Below are 16,571 nucleotides of genomic sequence, written 5' to 3' on the forward strand. Positions count from 1 at the left end.
GGCAGAACACATCTTGGACAGGTTACCAGTGTGTCATCGGGTCAATACTGTGCATGATCCATCCATTTATCTATCTATGCTTTACAGCTTCTTTTGTCAGAGTACAGTTATAATTCCTGGAGACCAGAAGGGTAACCCGCTGAATAGCTCATCAGTCTTACAAATAGCTTCCATTGTGCATGATGAATTATGACTTCACGAACTTGGAAGGACAAACCCAAAAGTCATTCAAAGTCCATCTTCCCCTCAAATAGCATTGCTCATTTACGAAAGTCCTACCGTTTGTCCAGATTCCTAGAGCTGAGCTGCGAGGATGGATATGAATTCACAGCCACGAGCAACTAACGGGACTATGCCCTAGTCTCTCGGTATTGTACCGAGTGTTCCGAATTTAAGTGAACAAGGTAGCACTTCAATGCTGCAGCAAAGCGTCGGTCGAACATGGAGGCAGAGAGAATGAAAAGCGCTGAGCCAAAAAGCAATGTTCATGTGTTGCACCGAGTGTGTGGCTATGTGCAAACATGTGGAGTCTGTACAGACTTCTTCACTGAATTGATTTTGCACGCTCTGCTGAAGGCTGTGTGTGCCAAAACAAATCTATGTGCTTTTCCCCTTCTTCTTCTTCTTCTTCTTTTTTTTTTCATGAATAGGATAAGCCCTGCGGAAAATGTATAGATTTGATACTTGGGAAATAAAAAAATAAAAAAAAACATACAAAAGAAGCAACAGTCACAATCCAAGCTTTTTAAAAGCTGAGATTTAACATTTGATGAAATGGGAAAGAAAAATAAAATCTATCAATGTGTCCTCTAGATCAGTGCGTGTGGAAGGAGCTTCTTTCTTAGGGCTTTATCCACAGGGGGTTGATATCGTAGTCCTCAACAATACTCCCAGGTTCAATCTGGACCTTATAATCCAATTACTTTGTCACAACGCACTGGCTAAACCTGTGTCAAATGAATAAGCCAAACCTTGGCTGATGATAAAACCTGCCTCTAATAAATAAACAAACCACTGATACCTTCCTTTTTTGAAAGGAGCATCCAATCTGTATGAGAAGCAATTCATAATCGTATTAACCTAAGATATTAGGATTTGATTCAATATCAATGTTAAAAACTGCATATTAAAAATATATTGGATTAGCGTTAGGATTTAGCATTTTGGGTATTCATGTATTCACGAGGTGTGTCCAAGCCAAGGCTGACAACAGAGTCAAAATAGCACCGTTGGTAGAGACAAAAATTACCAAACTCTACGCCTTTTAAAACAAAATGCTACTTTGCTCTGCCTATTGATTAATTTACTCAAATTACACCTTTTCTAATAGGATAGACTGGCAGTGTGTGATATTTAGCATCAGCAGTTTGTTCTCTAAAGTAAATTGACATGACATCTCGAGTTAAACAGGCTGGTAAATCTAAAAACTGCAATACTTATGATGAAGAAATACCTGTAGCACAGAATATTTATATACAGCATGTGTATATAAATATTCAAATAACATCCAAGATGGAGATATTTCGTTTTTTGGAAGTGTTTGTTGGGAGCCATTCTACAGGCCACGCTACAGAGTAAATATGCACTTTAAACACCATGTGAATACTGTCGCTGTTGCTTCTTGGCAATGGCACTCTGTAGTTTGAATTGCCAGCACCAATAACATTTGGTATGGATCATCTAAGCCTGAATATATTAACGGCCATTATTTTATATCAATAAAATAAAATCACATACACACACACACACACACACACACACACACACACACACACACACACACACACACACACACACACACACACACACACACACACACACACACACACACATATATATAAATAAAATAAGTAAAACATCAAATAACAGTATCACAAGAGCACAAAAAAGGCATTGAGGAAGCAAACAAGATAGTGATTGTTTGAAAAAAAAAATGCAGATAGCAGAGGGAATGGAGGACAACGAGGAACAATTTGTTCTCATGAGAAACGGATTATAACGTCTGCCTGAGAGCATCGGAGAGACATCAGCAGATAAAACATGATCTGGTTAACTAAAACAATTTATTTCATTTCACAGCCGCCTATTTTGCCTAAAGAGTGTAAATCCCTTTCGAGAACGCCGGTTTTCGAAGCAGAAGTCAACTATGCCGTTTAGGCTGCTTTGGTCTTCCAGAAACGCTCCGTCAGGTAATAGAAAATGCTAACAGATAATATTGAGATTACTTTTTGATGGTAATTTGTTAATTAAGTGCTGAAGACATTAAAGCGTGTAACAGAATTAAGCTGATCTATGTAGAAGGCTCTACGGTTTCATTATGTACAATACTTCGTGTTTTACTCATCTGACTAATCTAACTGGTGATCCATGACTGGGATATAGAAAGTGATCAATTTCAGCATTTGACAAACATTTAAAACTAAGGTATAACCTGACTTAATAATAATCTACCATAAAACTGAGGTGAGCCCTGTGCTTGAAAGTCTTTTGTTGGATGTATGGCCTTTCACACATATATGCTGGATTGCTTCAAAAAGAAAATCTAACAGTAATAGTAAAACCTGATCAGGTAATTCAGAATGTGAGGCTGTCAAATCCAAATGCAGGGCATCACTTAATACACACGTCAGTGGTGCAAATCTGCAAAGGTGCCATGAAATCGTAACGTTCCAGGCTGATGTCATATTACTATTGTCTCGTTTCACTCATCTGTGTGTTGTCTGCAGGTATATCATTAGGAGACATCAGCTCCTGTACCGTTTCCCGTCACTGTAGTTGCGGTGGTTGCCATGGCTACGCAGTGTAAGGTGAAGCTGTTGAACCATCATGAAGTCTGAACACTGCCACTGCAAGAAGAAAAAAAAAAAAAACCTCACACTTGTTTTTCAAGCCTGACTTTCACAGCACAGTCAATATGAGCTTTGTGTGGAAAGTCATGGACGTGGTGGAAACCACAGTTTTTAGGCTTGCGTGAAATGCAACTTCATCATGGGGGATTTGTATTTGAGTGACAACCTAAAAACTTAATTAAGTTAAAACTAACTTAAATTAAGATCGGAAACATAATCAAATAAAACTAGTGAAGTCATTTCCACAGATGTCATGTGGCAGTGATTGAGTGTGGTATTGTGGGCATGTTGGGGAAGAACTCAACAAAACAGTATTTTCCTTTAAGGACAAAATGTACACCTAAATTGGGCATCTTCACACTGAATAGACCCAAGTTGACAGAATTATGTCTTCCTGTGCCATCCGTCTGTGCCATCTTCGATCCAATATTTATCTTAGGCCAATGAGAGAGGGACTGGCATCTGAAAACGCAAGATAATTATATAGGCCAAGAGCAGATATTTGTTTTTTTTACGTCTTAAATGTGATTTTTATAGATGCTGGCAACCTGATCCAATAAATCGCTGTAGACTTGAAAGTGTGAGGCATTAAAAAACTCCCAAGTATTAAATTAATCTCTGTTAGTCTCTAATTCAAGTGTGGGCTCACACCCTGTTTCGCCCCCGGAGAGTGCCAAGTCTAAGATCATGCTAAATTGCTCTTGTCATGTGTTTAAGACACTTGGCATTCTCAGCCTAGCGTATTTTGTCTTCTTCTCTGCTGTAATCCGTGCAGTTCAAGTCCAACACAGTGCAACTTGTTGACAGAAATAGCACTTCTCTGACTACTTTTGATGCGGCCATGACACTGCTTTACCTTAACACCAACGCAGAGTTAGGTCACGGTCTGGGTGCCTTGTGTCTCTTCTGTTCTCCCACCCATTAGTTAGTGTTAAGAAATTTCAATAACCCCCCCCCCCACACACACACACACACACACACATACACACACACACTCCAATTCTCCAAACTTTGTATCAGCAAACAATACCCGGCCTACTAAAAGCATTCCCAGACCTGTCAGTGAGCGCTGCCAATAATAAGCTCCAATAAAAGGGAGAACATATTATTCCCTGAAGCAGGAAGGAAGCAGCAGCAACAGTTGGTACACTGTGCCCACGTTGACATAATCTTGCCTTTTACAGGCCATCTGAGGTCTTTTGTTTGAAGAGTAACAGGGGACGGGCTGGAGCAGCAGATAGGACGTGTTCGCCACAGCTTGGCATCGAGGTTTAACCAGGACATAACATTGACCCAGAAATGTTTCCTGGTCCTCACTTGGCTTCAGACCCTCCGTTTCTTTGTGGGAGTTATTCTAGGATTGGCATCACAAAGAAAGTTTCCCAATTGTTTAAAACCCAAGGCGTTTGTTCATTTCAGGTGAGTACAAGTTCAGTACAAGTTTTAATTTTCTGCTGTAGAAATGTTTCTATGTTCAGCTTCTGTTGTATAGCTTTCTCTTGAATAACATTTCACTCGCACTTTAAGTCAAATATGGTCATAATATAGGTTTTTGTATGGTACGGCAGTGACAATGTGTTGTCATACAATGACATCGAGTCGTACTGGATAGTAAATATCAATGACCTGTACTTCGCGTACAATAAGAAGACAAGTCACTCACCATGTGATCAAATGAAAGCACTATAGCATGATGCAGGAGATTCTCATTTTAAAACTCAACGTCAAAAACTAGTTCGTTATGCTGAATCTTTTCCCTGTGGTTGCTCCAAAATACCTCAATTAGCTCACGTCTGCAAATTTTTGTATTTTTGTATTTTTTATGAATTTACGATGACAGCCAAGCACTGGTTAAAAACTAATAAAGTCACCACCTAACACAAACAGATGAATGGATTATACAGAGTTATTCAATTTGACTAAATGATGTAAGTAGAAGTGAATTACACTCTCAACTGGCGCAAATGAAGTATAGCAGGTATTCACACAACCAATTCTTACATTGTAATAGACGCGACTTCTGAGACTCTCGGTGTGACTAACAAACTGTGCCATTGAACCTGGCAGCAAAATAAAGACGGCGCAGAAAAGTGGAAAAATGTTGAACGTAAAAGAGGATCGTTGCGGAGAGGGCCGTTCGAGGCCAACACGGGGTCTCGGATGCAAAACGCCGGGGAACTCCTGAAATGTTTTAGTGCCTGCACGCATCGCTGGGCAAGTCTAGACCAGAGAAATGATACATTACGCACAAAGAAAAGGGGGGCAGGGTAGTGGGAGACAAACAGCAGTATTAGGAGGGTAAGCAGAGAGCGCAATTAGAGATAACAGCTCTTATGTGCTTCCTCTTATGTCACGGGAGGATAAAGAAGATAAAGAGTGCATTTTGTGCTCTTTGTTGTTGACGTATAAGTCTGAATCAAGACACCAGCAATAAAGCCAAAAAGGCCTTGATCTTGACAATGTTGTTACGCTTGCAGACATCACCCAAAAACATCTTGTCCCGCAGTAGGTTGCCCCGTCCCAGCCTGCGTCCCTGAAGAAGAAAACTGAGCTTTTCTGTGGCGTTTACATAAATCGGCATCGGGCAGATCTGAGGCGCTCGTGATTTTATATTTACCCGAGCCGAACCGCAGAAAGCCTGCATGTGCTTTACGGACGTCACGTGTCGCGGTACCTAAAGCTCACCGGGTTTCTTGTGGGTGCGCGTGGCGAGGGAATGGGTTCCAGATTACAGAACAGACACATTCGTGAAACATAAACAGGTAAACTGCGCCATCATAACAATCATAACCAGACATGCTGGAACGTGATTACAGAAGTTTTACACAAACGGCTTTGCTCCGTCTCTCTTTCTTTTCCTTTGCTGTGCAATCGCTCTTACAGAAGACCGCTTGAAGCTCCAAGTCAAAACCAAGAAAAAAAGAAAAAAAAAAAGAAAAGACCTTTGTGATGCAACACTGTCTACGCAAAAGAATTTAAGAAGTACTGTGCTCCACCTTGACTCCCTTCCTGCTTCTGTCTTTGTCATTTCCTTCTCTTTGGTCATTCTTTGCCAGTAACTTGTGGGTCGACCTGCTTAGTGATAATCCTGTCACTAAACCAAGTGAGCACGTCTTTCCACACCATGCTTCTGCACTCCTTCCAGTTAAAACTAAACCCTTTTGATGGGTGTACAAGCAAAAACACGGTGTGATGTCACAGTGTAATAAAGATAAGCTTTGAATACTTTAGAACTTTGTGAAGTCGGTTACAAAAGTCTACAAAGCCTTTGCATTAGTAATTCTACATATTTAGACAGTAAAGTCAGAAAGTGAAAGTGAGTATTATGGGATATGGTTTGCAATAAAGGATGAGGATGGCCGTTCAGAAACACATATGCTGTATGAGTGAGTCAGCTCACCTGTCTGAAGTAAATCAGAAATGTACAGTGCAAGTACTTTTAGTACCAGCGGAATTTAGTGAGTGGACATGAGTTGAAACCAAAAGATGCATTTGTTGATAACATTGTGAAAAGATCTCCGTGTGTAGTAAGCCTCCTAAAACACAATCCCCCACCTTAATATACCAAGGCCACTTCTTCTCTTTTCCTCTACATAACAATGTGGCACCAATGCCCCTGACAACACCTAATTATGAGACCAACACACCCATTGCCTTACACAGCGAGATACACAACTGATCTCACTGGAAATAACCTTTAAATGCAGTGTGAAGGCAGATAAACAAATGCTTTGCCACCAACAAAAACCCCAAACCACAAAGATTTTTTTTTTTAAACTTGAAGCCACCACACTGAACATTATTTTGATTAAGTTTTGGTTAAGAGTGACGCCGATGTGCCTCGTTTGTAGAGCGACTTCCATGTCAGATCTGTCGTTAGCGCAGCCAATGCGAGTATAACCGAATATCCATAAAACCGAGTTGTTTGTCAAACAAACAACTTTGGCAGGCGAGCAACTACAGTGTCACAAAATAATTTTGCGTACAGATTGTCTATTAGTCCAATTGGCTTTGGATGTGGCCACCGACGACAAGTATAAACATTTTATCATTTTGATGAAGTTGGACGACACCTCACACGAGCTACTGCAACAGCCTGCATGGAAGGTCTGTTTTATTGGACTGCATTGCTTTCAACTTAGTGCAACAAAGTATTTGGGAACAGAGTCTTATAAAAAAAAAAACACACACGCAAGCAGAAAAGACACACGACGGCGAGAGCATTGCCAGCCAAGCAAGTCACTGCCACAGGTTGGCATTCATTCTCAGTTCGCAAAGCAAAGTCAACACAGCATGCTGTGTACTATTTAAAACTTCAATTACGATCTCGGCATGCTCACCCGCAATTTAATCAATCTCTGATAAGTTGCCTTTCCACTCCTGAGTGGGATCAATTAACTCTTAAGGTGAGTCAGCGACTGTCGGGGTGGTTAAGTGCAGGATACAGTTACGGGGGCCAATCATTGGTTTAATCAGGATTCAGCTCCACCTTCACAGAGGAACAAAGGCGCATGTGTTGCTCAAAATAAACTAAATTAAATTAAAATCAGCAAGTGACTATCCACAACCCCAACCTAATCAGAATCATTAAGCTGGTGCAGGGGGTTAACAGGAGCGATCATTTATGAGCTCCACCGTTCAAAAGAAGAGGTGGGGATCCACACTGGCGGCTAATTAACCCTGGTCTGGATGCCATTTCGGCTACATTTGCACTTTCCAGTCAACCTCAATAAATCCTCAGCAGAGCTATGCTTCATATTCCGCGGCTCATGGAAATGTTCTGCTATAAAAGGTTTATTTGTGGGACATGTGGCCTCTCATCATCCAGCTGGAGCGTTTAAGTCGCTTTCATCCCCCTTCCATTGTGGTTTAAATGTTGAAAGGGCTTTTCTTAATAATCACGGAGGGCGGGGGATTTTGTTATAGCTGCTGCTGCCTAGGTAGTCCATGTTTGAGTAACTACACCATCAAATAGTGACAGGAAGACGAAGGGCAGATTGCTCCTTACTGTTCTTTGCCTGGAGGACAATGAATACCGATGTAAAAACTGTTGACATTTACTGATAATAATTCCATTACTGACATACCTGCTATTACTTCTCCATTATTCTAATTAATAGAAATAAAATTGGCCCTATATTTAGAAAATAATTGCTTCACAGTTTTCCCCATCTATGCCAATTATGAAAAACTGCTGCTAAGTCACTTCTGATAATTAAAGCTGTAGATGTCAGGTATCCCCCAGTGATAATGTCCACAGCTCTGGATGATGAGCTGGAAATATGGACTAAGAATAAATGTTGTGTAATACAACCAGATGTGCCAAGAGTTCATTAAGAACATATTTGCAGTGAATTGAACTCAATGAAAGTGTCAGTGATTACTTGTCCTGCCTAAAGATGAATATTTGGTGAATTGTTTAATACAGTAAAAATAATCACGTACAGCCAGTTATTGAAATATCAAAGGAGAAGTTATGTCAAATCATAATAACAACAGAAAACAGAAGAAATGTGACAGCATTTCACACCCTTGAAAGAGTCTGTTCCTGTTTTATAACAAGGGGGGGAAAAAAATCAGTGTTTTGAATGTGAATAGTTGTTCACGTCGCAAAAAGTCCCAGTGGCGATCAGAGCGAGTCAGGCTGCAGCAGAAACATTAACTTCAGCGGCATCCAGAGGTGAAGATGTGGCAGGCGTAGGATTCATCGACTTGCTCTGAGCCCAGATCCTGCAGGAGGAAATGAGCCGCGAGGAGAAAAGGCTGGAGCGGACATGTCATTGCTGGAGTTCCGAGGTAATGCTGGTCCTCAGAGCCTGGCGGTATTGTCCATCTTGTTGACACAATGCAGAAACATCGGGACCGCGACGTACTGTAACTCACTGAGTAACATATAGGTGTGCATATAGAAAGTTTCACTTTGCAATGAGGCGAGTGTCAGCTTACTGGCCATCTTTCTATAGACTGTGGTCTGTTCTCGTTTCCACCGACTTTTTGAATTGTGTCTTGCCTTTTAAAAATAGCCTTCTGACTTGTGTTGAAGACTTTAATCTACTCCCGGGGACAACCGGGCAGCATGACGGACTTGACAAATGAATTCATTGCCATTCTTATTCTGTAGCCACCACACCATGCTGACCATCTACCATGTGTCGTGAGCGCCGTGTTTTACCCGCGCGACAACAATACATTTCTATGTCTAAACAGAAACAGCAGATAGCAAAACCTACTCGAGGCCTGGTGACAGCAGGGGAAAAACACAAGCCTAAACAGAGAAGCTAATGATACCCTTGGCTGGCGGTAAACAAGAGCAATGTGTTGCTGAGACATCAAGAATTAAACCAGCCACTGACAGAGGACCTAAAATTAGCCTAATGTTTACCCCCACCGGGTAACAAAGGCCAGAAACATACTGCTAGAAACTTCTTCTTCTCACAGATTAAAAACCATTGAGGGTCAGTGACTGCATTTTTTTTTATTTTATGAGAATAAATACAAATTCCTGAACATTTATTTAGAAATGTTGTCTGTTGATGGTAAAAAAAAAAAAAAAGAAAAGAAAAGATCCCTGGAGTAATTGGGGAAATTTTTAAGTAATTTTCTTGTGATCCATGGCTTTTTTTTTTTTCTTCTGTTTTGTTTTAGGAGAGGGGGAAGTACTTACTGCAAGCGTACAGGAAAAGAGGAGGGAGTGGGAGAAGTGGATCTCGGGGCTGAGAGACAGATGAAGGAGGATTATAAAAGCACGAACTGCAAAACACAGCAAGAGTACAAGTGAGAAAATAAACAAGAGATGGGCTGCCAAGCACTGGCTCAGCAGAGGTACTTCCCCTATGTGCACAGCTGGATTTATGAGACGGTGAGCAATACTCCCCTCTCTCCTCCCAGACTCTGACACAAGCTGGGGAATTTAGCTTCTCGGTGCTAGGCTGTGTCAAAAATAGCCGCGGATAACTACATGGTAGCAGCTAAATCGCTGCAGCTACAGAGGACTCGGCAGGGTGCACATTTCTATTTAGGCCTAATGACCCAACACAGTTGTGAGCCAGTGATAGCCAATAGATATTATTTCCTGAGGTCAATGGCTTGTTGAAGGGAACCTGCTATGCCGATTTTCAGGGATGTTTTCATAATTGGGAACTAAACTAGTCCTTTTATTTTTTGTTGTTTTGTTTTGTTTTTTTTTATCATTCACAGTTAAAAATATCTTAGCAGTTGTTTAGGCAGCTGTGTAATTAATCCTCTGTTTGAAGAACCCGGTGCAGCTTCTGTTTCTCCCAGTGCATGTAATTTAGCATTAGCCTCAACATCTTGTCTGTTGCTGTTTTGCCTGGAATCCCTCTGACGCCGTGTTTCTGGCCTCTCAGAATCAGCAGCACACAGAAAACACGCTGCCACTCTCTGGCGTGGCAACTTCACTTCTATATTTGCACTTTCAGGTTGACTACAAACTGGTTGGTATGGCTCTGAAAAAAACATCTTCAAAACTGGACCAAAAAATAATAATCAGACCATCAACATAAATGACCATTAAAAAAATTTACAACACCCCATTTTCTTTTGGTGGTTCTTTTTTTTCATTGAATAGCCTTATTAAATCAATCAAATTGTTTATTTGTGTTCATGCTGTCATTACAAAGTGCAATTAGACATTATGCTGAATAATTGTCAATCACAGCTTTTGACTGAGAGTGTACGTACATACCTGAAATACATTTGAAATGTTCTCAAGGTTTTTTTTTTTACTGTCACTAAAATGAATAAAAATCAAAATACTCCAGCAGTAGAAAACGAAAAACTTCAACACACTGGACAGTGTCACTGATGTTAGCTGATAATAAAGATCCAAGATGCACCTCTGCGGTGGTGACTTCAACCATCTGCCAGCCAATGGTCTTTCCATGAGTAATTTGCATGGCACTCGGTGTATACATGGAAACAGACAGTTGTGTGATACTCAGACCACCGGTGGTGACATCACCAGTCAGCTGAATGAATGACACTGTGCCTGACAATGAGGATTTCATCATGTGGTATTTATTCACCCCCCCTAATAGTGACCACCAATATCAGTCATCCATGTAGCGTTTAACCGACAAACACCAGAGCTCTCATTGGTCAATGTCAGAGTATTCTGTTTCCAACTCATGGTGTTATTTGCATGCTATTTTGGTGACCCCCCCCCCCCATGATATTCAGCCTACCTTTGGTTTTAAAGTTGACTTCGCTGGTGTGAAAGCGCCAAAAAGCAACAATATGCAATACTTTCTTTGCATGATTGAGACATTTTTTTCTTTCTTTTTAAAAACAGGAACTGCACATTTATCTTGTTTAGGCTAAATCTCCAGTTAATCACACTTGGCAGAGATGATCAGATTTGAAGCACAAAGTCAAAACAGAGCTGTGACCCAATACAACAACAGTTATTGCAACATCCCCAGCTACTGTAGGTAACACAATATACCAACTCTGAATTGTTGTTAGCTTGGATTTCACAAACAAGAGCATTTAGAGTAACGAAACTTGCCGTGAGAGTTTGGATTGATTTGTGATTAGCAATCAAGTTGTTTTTTGTTTTTTTTTATTTGAAGCAATGATCATACTAAATAGAAAAAATAAGAATCACATTTTGTTTTAAGTGGCAATTTCAAAGGGTTGTAGATAATCCACAACTTGATTTCCATAATTCACATTTTAATATTTTACAGACCCTACCTTTTTTTTTATCTGGGGTCAAAAGACACATTTCTTCCCAGGTGGACAGACTCCATCAAGTTTCCATACAATATTGAGCCTGCTGACATGTGGCAACAAGCACTTTGTAATTTGACATCACCTTCACCCCGCTTTACCAGCAGCTCAAGAGAAAGAAAAATAAATACTCTTACCATCAATGATCAGTGTTTAATGCAAGTGATTAGCTCTTTCCATTCTTCCAAAATACTTACTGGCAGCTCTGAGGGCTCCGGCAGAAACTCAGCATCATCACCGAAAATAAAATCTGGAGGTAATTCTGGATACCGTGCGTTGAATATGATGTCCCCTGGAAAGCAAGAAAGGACGAGTTTGTTAGGACTTGATGGAGGTACACGGTTAGATTTAAACCATGTCCAAATGTAATTGCGTCTATTCACGAGGGAATGCAAACAAGTGACACTTGCTCAATCTGAAAGATCCTCTCAGTTTTCATGAAAGTATTTTTTTTTGTGCAATTGGGGTAGGGACAATTTGACAATATCTTAAATCCAGTCAGTTTGAATACGACATGAAGCGACTTGCCGGAATGGCTTTGCTTTACTACGAACGCACGATATGCATTCAAGCTCGAGGGTTGTTTTTTTTCTTTCTTTCCTCCCAATCTAACCACCTACTATAATCATTGAACTTGACATTTACCACTGAAGCCATTCACATCTTGCCAAACAGGTCTGTCTTGGAGAGAACTGCGTAGGTATTTGCATGATGGTACACAAAGGGCAATGCTTACATGCAGTTTGAGGCGATATTTCTTTTGTACAAAGTCTGAGACGACTGAAAGTGAGGGCAATCTTAAACGAAACAGACTGGGAAAGGCTCTCACTGAAGCAAAAATCATAATCGCATAACACATTGCTTACGGTTCACAATGTTCTGATATTATGTTACACAATTCTATTTGTGTGCTGCAAGACTGTTCTGTTCTGCTTTTTTTTTTTTTCTTGTTTTGTTGCTGTTGTTCCAGAGACAGTTACAAGAGACAAACGTACACATATGGAAGCATTTTTTATTTTATTTTTTTTCCAGCGGTTGAGGAGTCAAACGAGGAAACAAGAGGCCGTCCCCGTGCAAACCTGCCGTAAACCCACTGGAAGCGTTTCAGAAAGCTGCTGGCGTGCTTCCAGAGGGAAAGGAAGGCCTCGGGAGTGCGAACTCCACAGGTTAGAACAGAGGATGAGATTTCATTTGCCGCTTTGTTTCGGCAAATGACTACGCGGCAAGCCACGTTCTCCTGCCATCTCGAAAATCCTCCCGTTTTCAGCCAGATGTTTTTATTGAAGTCAGGAGGGCACCGTGTGCAGGAACAGAGGCCACAAATTGTTGTTGAGCAGTGCCAGGCGGGCGGAGGGGGGGGGGGGGGGGGGGGGGGGGGGGGCGGAGCTTGGATTGTTAGATCTCTTTGCTGTGTGCAGAGTGTGCCTTGCTTTTTGCACGCTATCGGTGTTCACCTCCGCAGAGTGGCAGAGACCAACCTGCGGCTCTGCATCCTTGATTAAACAAAACCTTTTCCTCGGGCCAGAGCACAGGAAAGCCCAGCGACTGGTACAACAGCTGCAGAGATGTGGCGTGCCATGCCAGAGCTGGGGTTTTTTTTTTTTTTTTTTTATGTTCTGTTTTTTTTTTTTTTTTCATTCTTGCTGCTTTCCTGTCTCCATGAATTAAAAATGTCTTCACAGTCTATGTCAGATACACTGCACAGCGCCGCTTACCTTCAGGATATGTTTCATAAGTCTTCTGCAAAATGCAATCTTCTCGAACGGAAGCACTTTTCACATCATTGGCGGTGAACTGTGATATCTTCCTGGCATTTTTTTTATTTGTTGAGAGTTTTAGTTATTTACTAAGGTAAATATATTAAGGAATGGTTGAAATCCTAAGAGTATCTCGAACCTACTGTGAAGTTAGGTTTTAACTATTCCTTTTACATCTTGTACATCTTATTATAAAAGGTTTTCTTTCACTTTTAGAACCACATGTACGTCCGACAATCAGTCATAACATTATGAACACTGGCAGAGAAGTGATGATCTGGCATTAAGCAACAAATAAACAAAAAGCTGCTGTTTTGGAAACAGGAAAAATGGGAAAGGATTGAGGAGAGTGTGACGAGGGGACAATTGCGATGGATCGACGGCTGGGTCAGAGAAATTCCAAAAGTGAATCTATTGGTGGGTCTTTCTGAAATGTTTTGTATTGATCCACAGCAGAAACTGCTAACGGGGTTCAAAACACACAGAATGTCACAGTTTGTTTTGTATGGGGCTTGATAGGTGCAGATAAGTGAGAGAAGGTGGCCTGGTCCAATTATTCTTGTTTTCTTTCACCTTTGAGGTGGGCTGAGTGCCAGCCGGGAGTCTCACCTCATAGCGGGAAGATTGTGAGTTCAACTTTCAGGGAGTAATAAAGAATTTGCTTTGGCATGAAAAAGAACACCATGTGACCAGACGAATAAACAAATATTGTTCATTCTGTGATGTTTCATGCATGTTTTTTTCAGTCATTTAAAAGTCCCCAGGGCTATTCTTTCCGGATATGTACAAGAAGCATGGATGATTCATCATCTTGGGTTAACCGTATGTTTTAAAGGGACTGTGTGGAGTAATAAATATTTCTTATCCACTGATTTTGGTTAAAGACGGATTTTGAAGATATTCATAATGCATAAAAATATATATTACTTACTTGGAGGCAGAGGAAAGGAATTATCTCCACTAAAGTGACATTAGATCATATATTGACACTTTATCTGGACATTCACAGGATAGTTTGGGAAATGTATGCAAAGTCCCTCGGCAAAATGACAGTGAAAAGGATCACTGGAATCACGACTGTGCCAAAAATCCAGAGGCCAATCACTGGAACAAGACTGTTGGTTGGAGCCACTCTGCAAAACACTTCAATCGCTTTGAGTTTGGTCTCTGCAAAATGTGCTGCTGTGAACTACCAACTCCAAAAAAATAAAGGTTCAGAAATCTCTGTAAGTGCAGTCAGCAGGGTATGATCTTAGATTTACATCACAATATTTAAAATACGTTACTGCATTTCTAATAAAGTGATAAGCGTAAAGAAAATTAACAATTTCAAGATAAGATAATTGCAGATCTTGATGTTTTTCCAAGCTAACTTTGTAATAACATATTTTGGTGTGTTTAGCAGATTTTATCAGAGAAATTATGAAAAAAATAACAAATGCATCTAAATCTTTCACGGGTTAAAGCCACACATTGCTTGAGTCTAGCCACAATTTCCTGATATATATATGAAATGAAACCCCTTTCTGCTTTCGCACTTTTTTTTCACAAAGTGTGCAACACAAGCAAGCCCAACTTCCTCTAACATCCTTCTGGTTTCCTCAAAAGCAAGGCTACAATTACACCATATCTGATAGGAATCTACAAATTTGAGATTAATGAAACAATAATTATTATCACTACTAGCCTGGAGTTACACTTGCAACTGACACATAAAATCCTTTTTTTTTTTTTTGGGGGGGGGGGCACTCTGTTGAAAGAACCTGTTAATAATTAATCCTCCAAAACCGGTCACACTGGTCCTGGCTGATATATCTGCCTTGTGTCACAACCTGTAGTGTTTGAGATTATGTGGATGATGTTAAAAGAGTAACATGACCCTAAATGTGTGAAATGATTGGTGTATTTTTTCAAAATGAAAGAACTGTATCAGCTCTGACAGCCAAGATATACGTTGATATTCGTGCACTGATCATGAATGCTGTGGTGAGACACCAGCCCTTAAAACTCCACAGTGAAGGTGAGCACTAACTTTTAATCTTACCTCTCCAGCTCAATGTGTATATAAAACCACAGTTCAAAGCGTGATCTACTTTTGAAGTCATTATTAGCATCCAGACTTTTAGCATCCCAAATCAGTACAAACTGTAGCCGACATGTTACTGACAGCCGGTGACTGACAGTAATACATGACATGCCACGACACAGTAGCACATGACATGACACTCCTGAGTCACCACAATTCCAGTAGGAGCAAGTTAAAACTAACCTAATTCATAATCATTATCACAGTGAGTGAGATACCTCAGCAGGCCTTTATGGAGCCATGGAAACGCTCTGATGTGGGGGACCTGATTAAGAAACTAAAGATCCTTCCAGTAAAGTTTCAATGGCAAAAACAACAGCATGCTAACTGGCATCATTTCAACAATCAGGCGTCACGGCCACGAGAGGGGCAGTCGTCTTGTTTTCGTAGTTGTATGAATTCCTGTGGGTGCTTTTGGTCCTGCTGCATTCACAGCAACCGCTATTACAGGACTTTCCCACGGTGCCGTGTATGAAAATGAGACAGGACAGCTACGGACGTATTTTGAAGTTTGAGTGAAACACAAATATCAGCTGTGTTCAGATTTTGTCTCGTCAAACTAGACCCGTTAATCAACCGCCGGAGGAACTTTGTAACGACTACAAAACCCCTGCAAGTCAATAACATCGGGCCTCTGTTGGTTCTTGGCTCTCAGGTGACGGGAATGGTAAACCCTGATTTCATCACTGTGAGTTTAACAGATCACGTGGCAACAACTTCATTGCTGTGGTGACACATACGCATCCTAACCAGGTTCAGTAACAGCTTCTTCCCTCAAACCATAAGACTTTTTAACACAATAAAATAATCCCTTCATTCCCCCTCAAACCCGCACAACCGGATTAACTCACTGGACAGTAAGAAAAACAATATAACATACATCAAAAACGTGCAATATAGTGATCTGTATAGTATTTTGTGTTGATATCTATTTATATCTGCACCTTATTTTGTAAATTATTTAATGCTGCTTTTTTTTTAAATCCTGCACTACAATGAGCCAATGCAATGACATTTCTTTTTTTATCTATACTGTAAAGTTCACATTTAAATGGCAATAAAGAATGTCAAAGTCTAAGTGTAAGTCCAAGTCTAAGTCTAACATAAACTGTATTGAGAAAGTATCTC

At 40.5% G+C, this 16,571-nt stretch overlaps 1 protein-coding gene across 1 annotated transcript in view; it reads right to left on the reverse strand.

Moving 5' to 3' along the window:
- The window catches only part of babam2 (BRISC and BRCA1 A complex member 2), an 80,301-nt gene that overhangs the window by 60,180 nt on the left and 3,550 nt on the right, over positions 1-16,571 (reverse strand). The window contains exon 4 of the mRNA XM_080512875.1: positions 11,798-11,892. Coding sequence (XP_080369001.1) covers positions 11,798-11,892 — 95 coding nt within the window. The remainder of the gene's footprint in view (positions 1-11,797; positions 11,893-16,571) is intronic.

Source organism: Blennius ocellaris (genome assembly GCF_963422515.1).
Source record: "Blennius ocellaris genome assembly, chromosome: 17".
Taxonomy (NCBI): Eukaryota; Metazoa; Chordata; class Actinopteri; order Blenniiformes; family Blenniidae; genus Blennius; species Blennius ocellaris.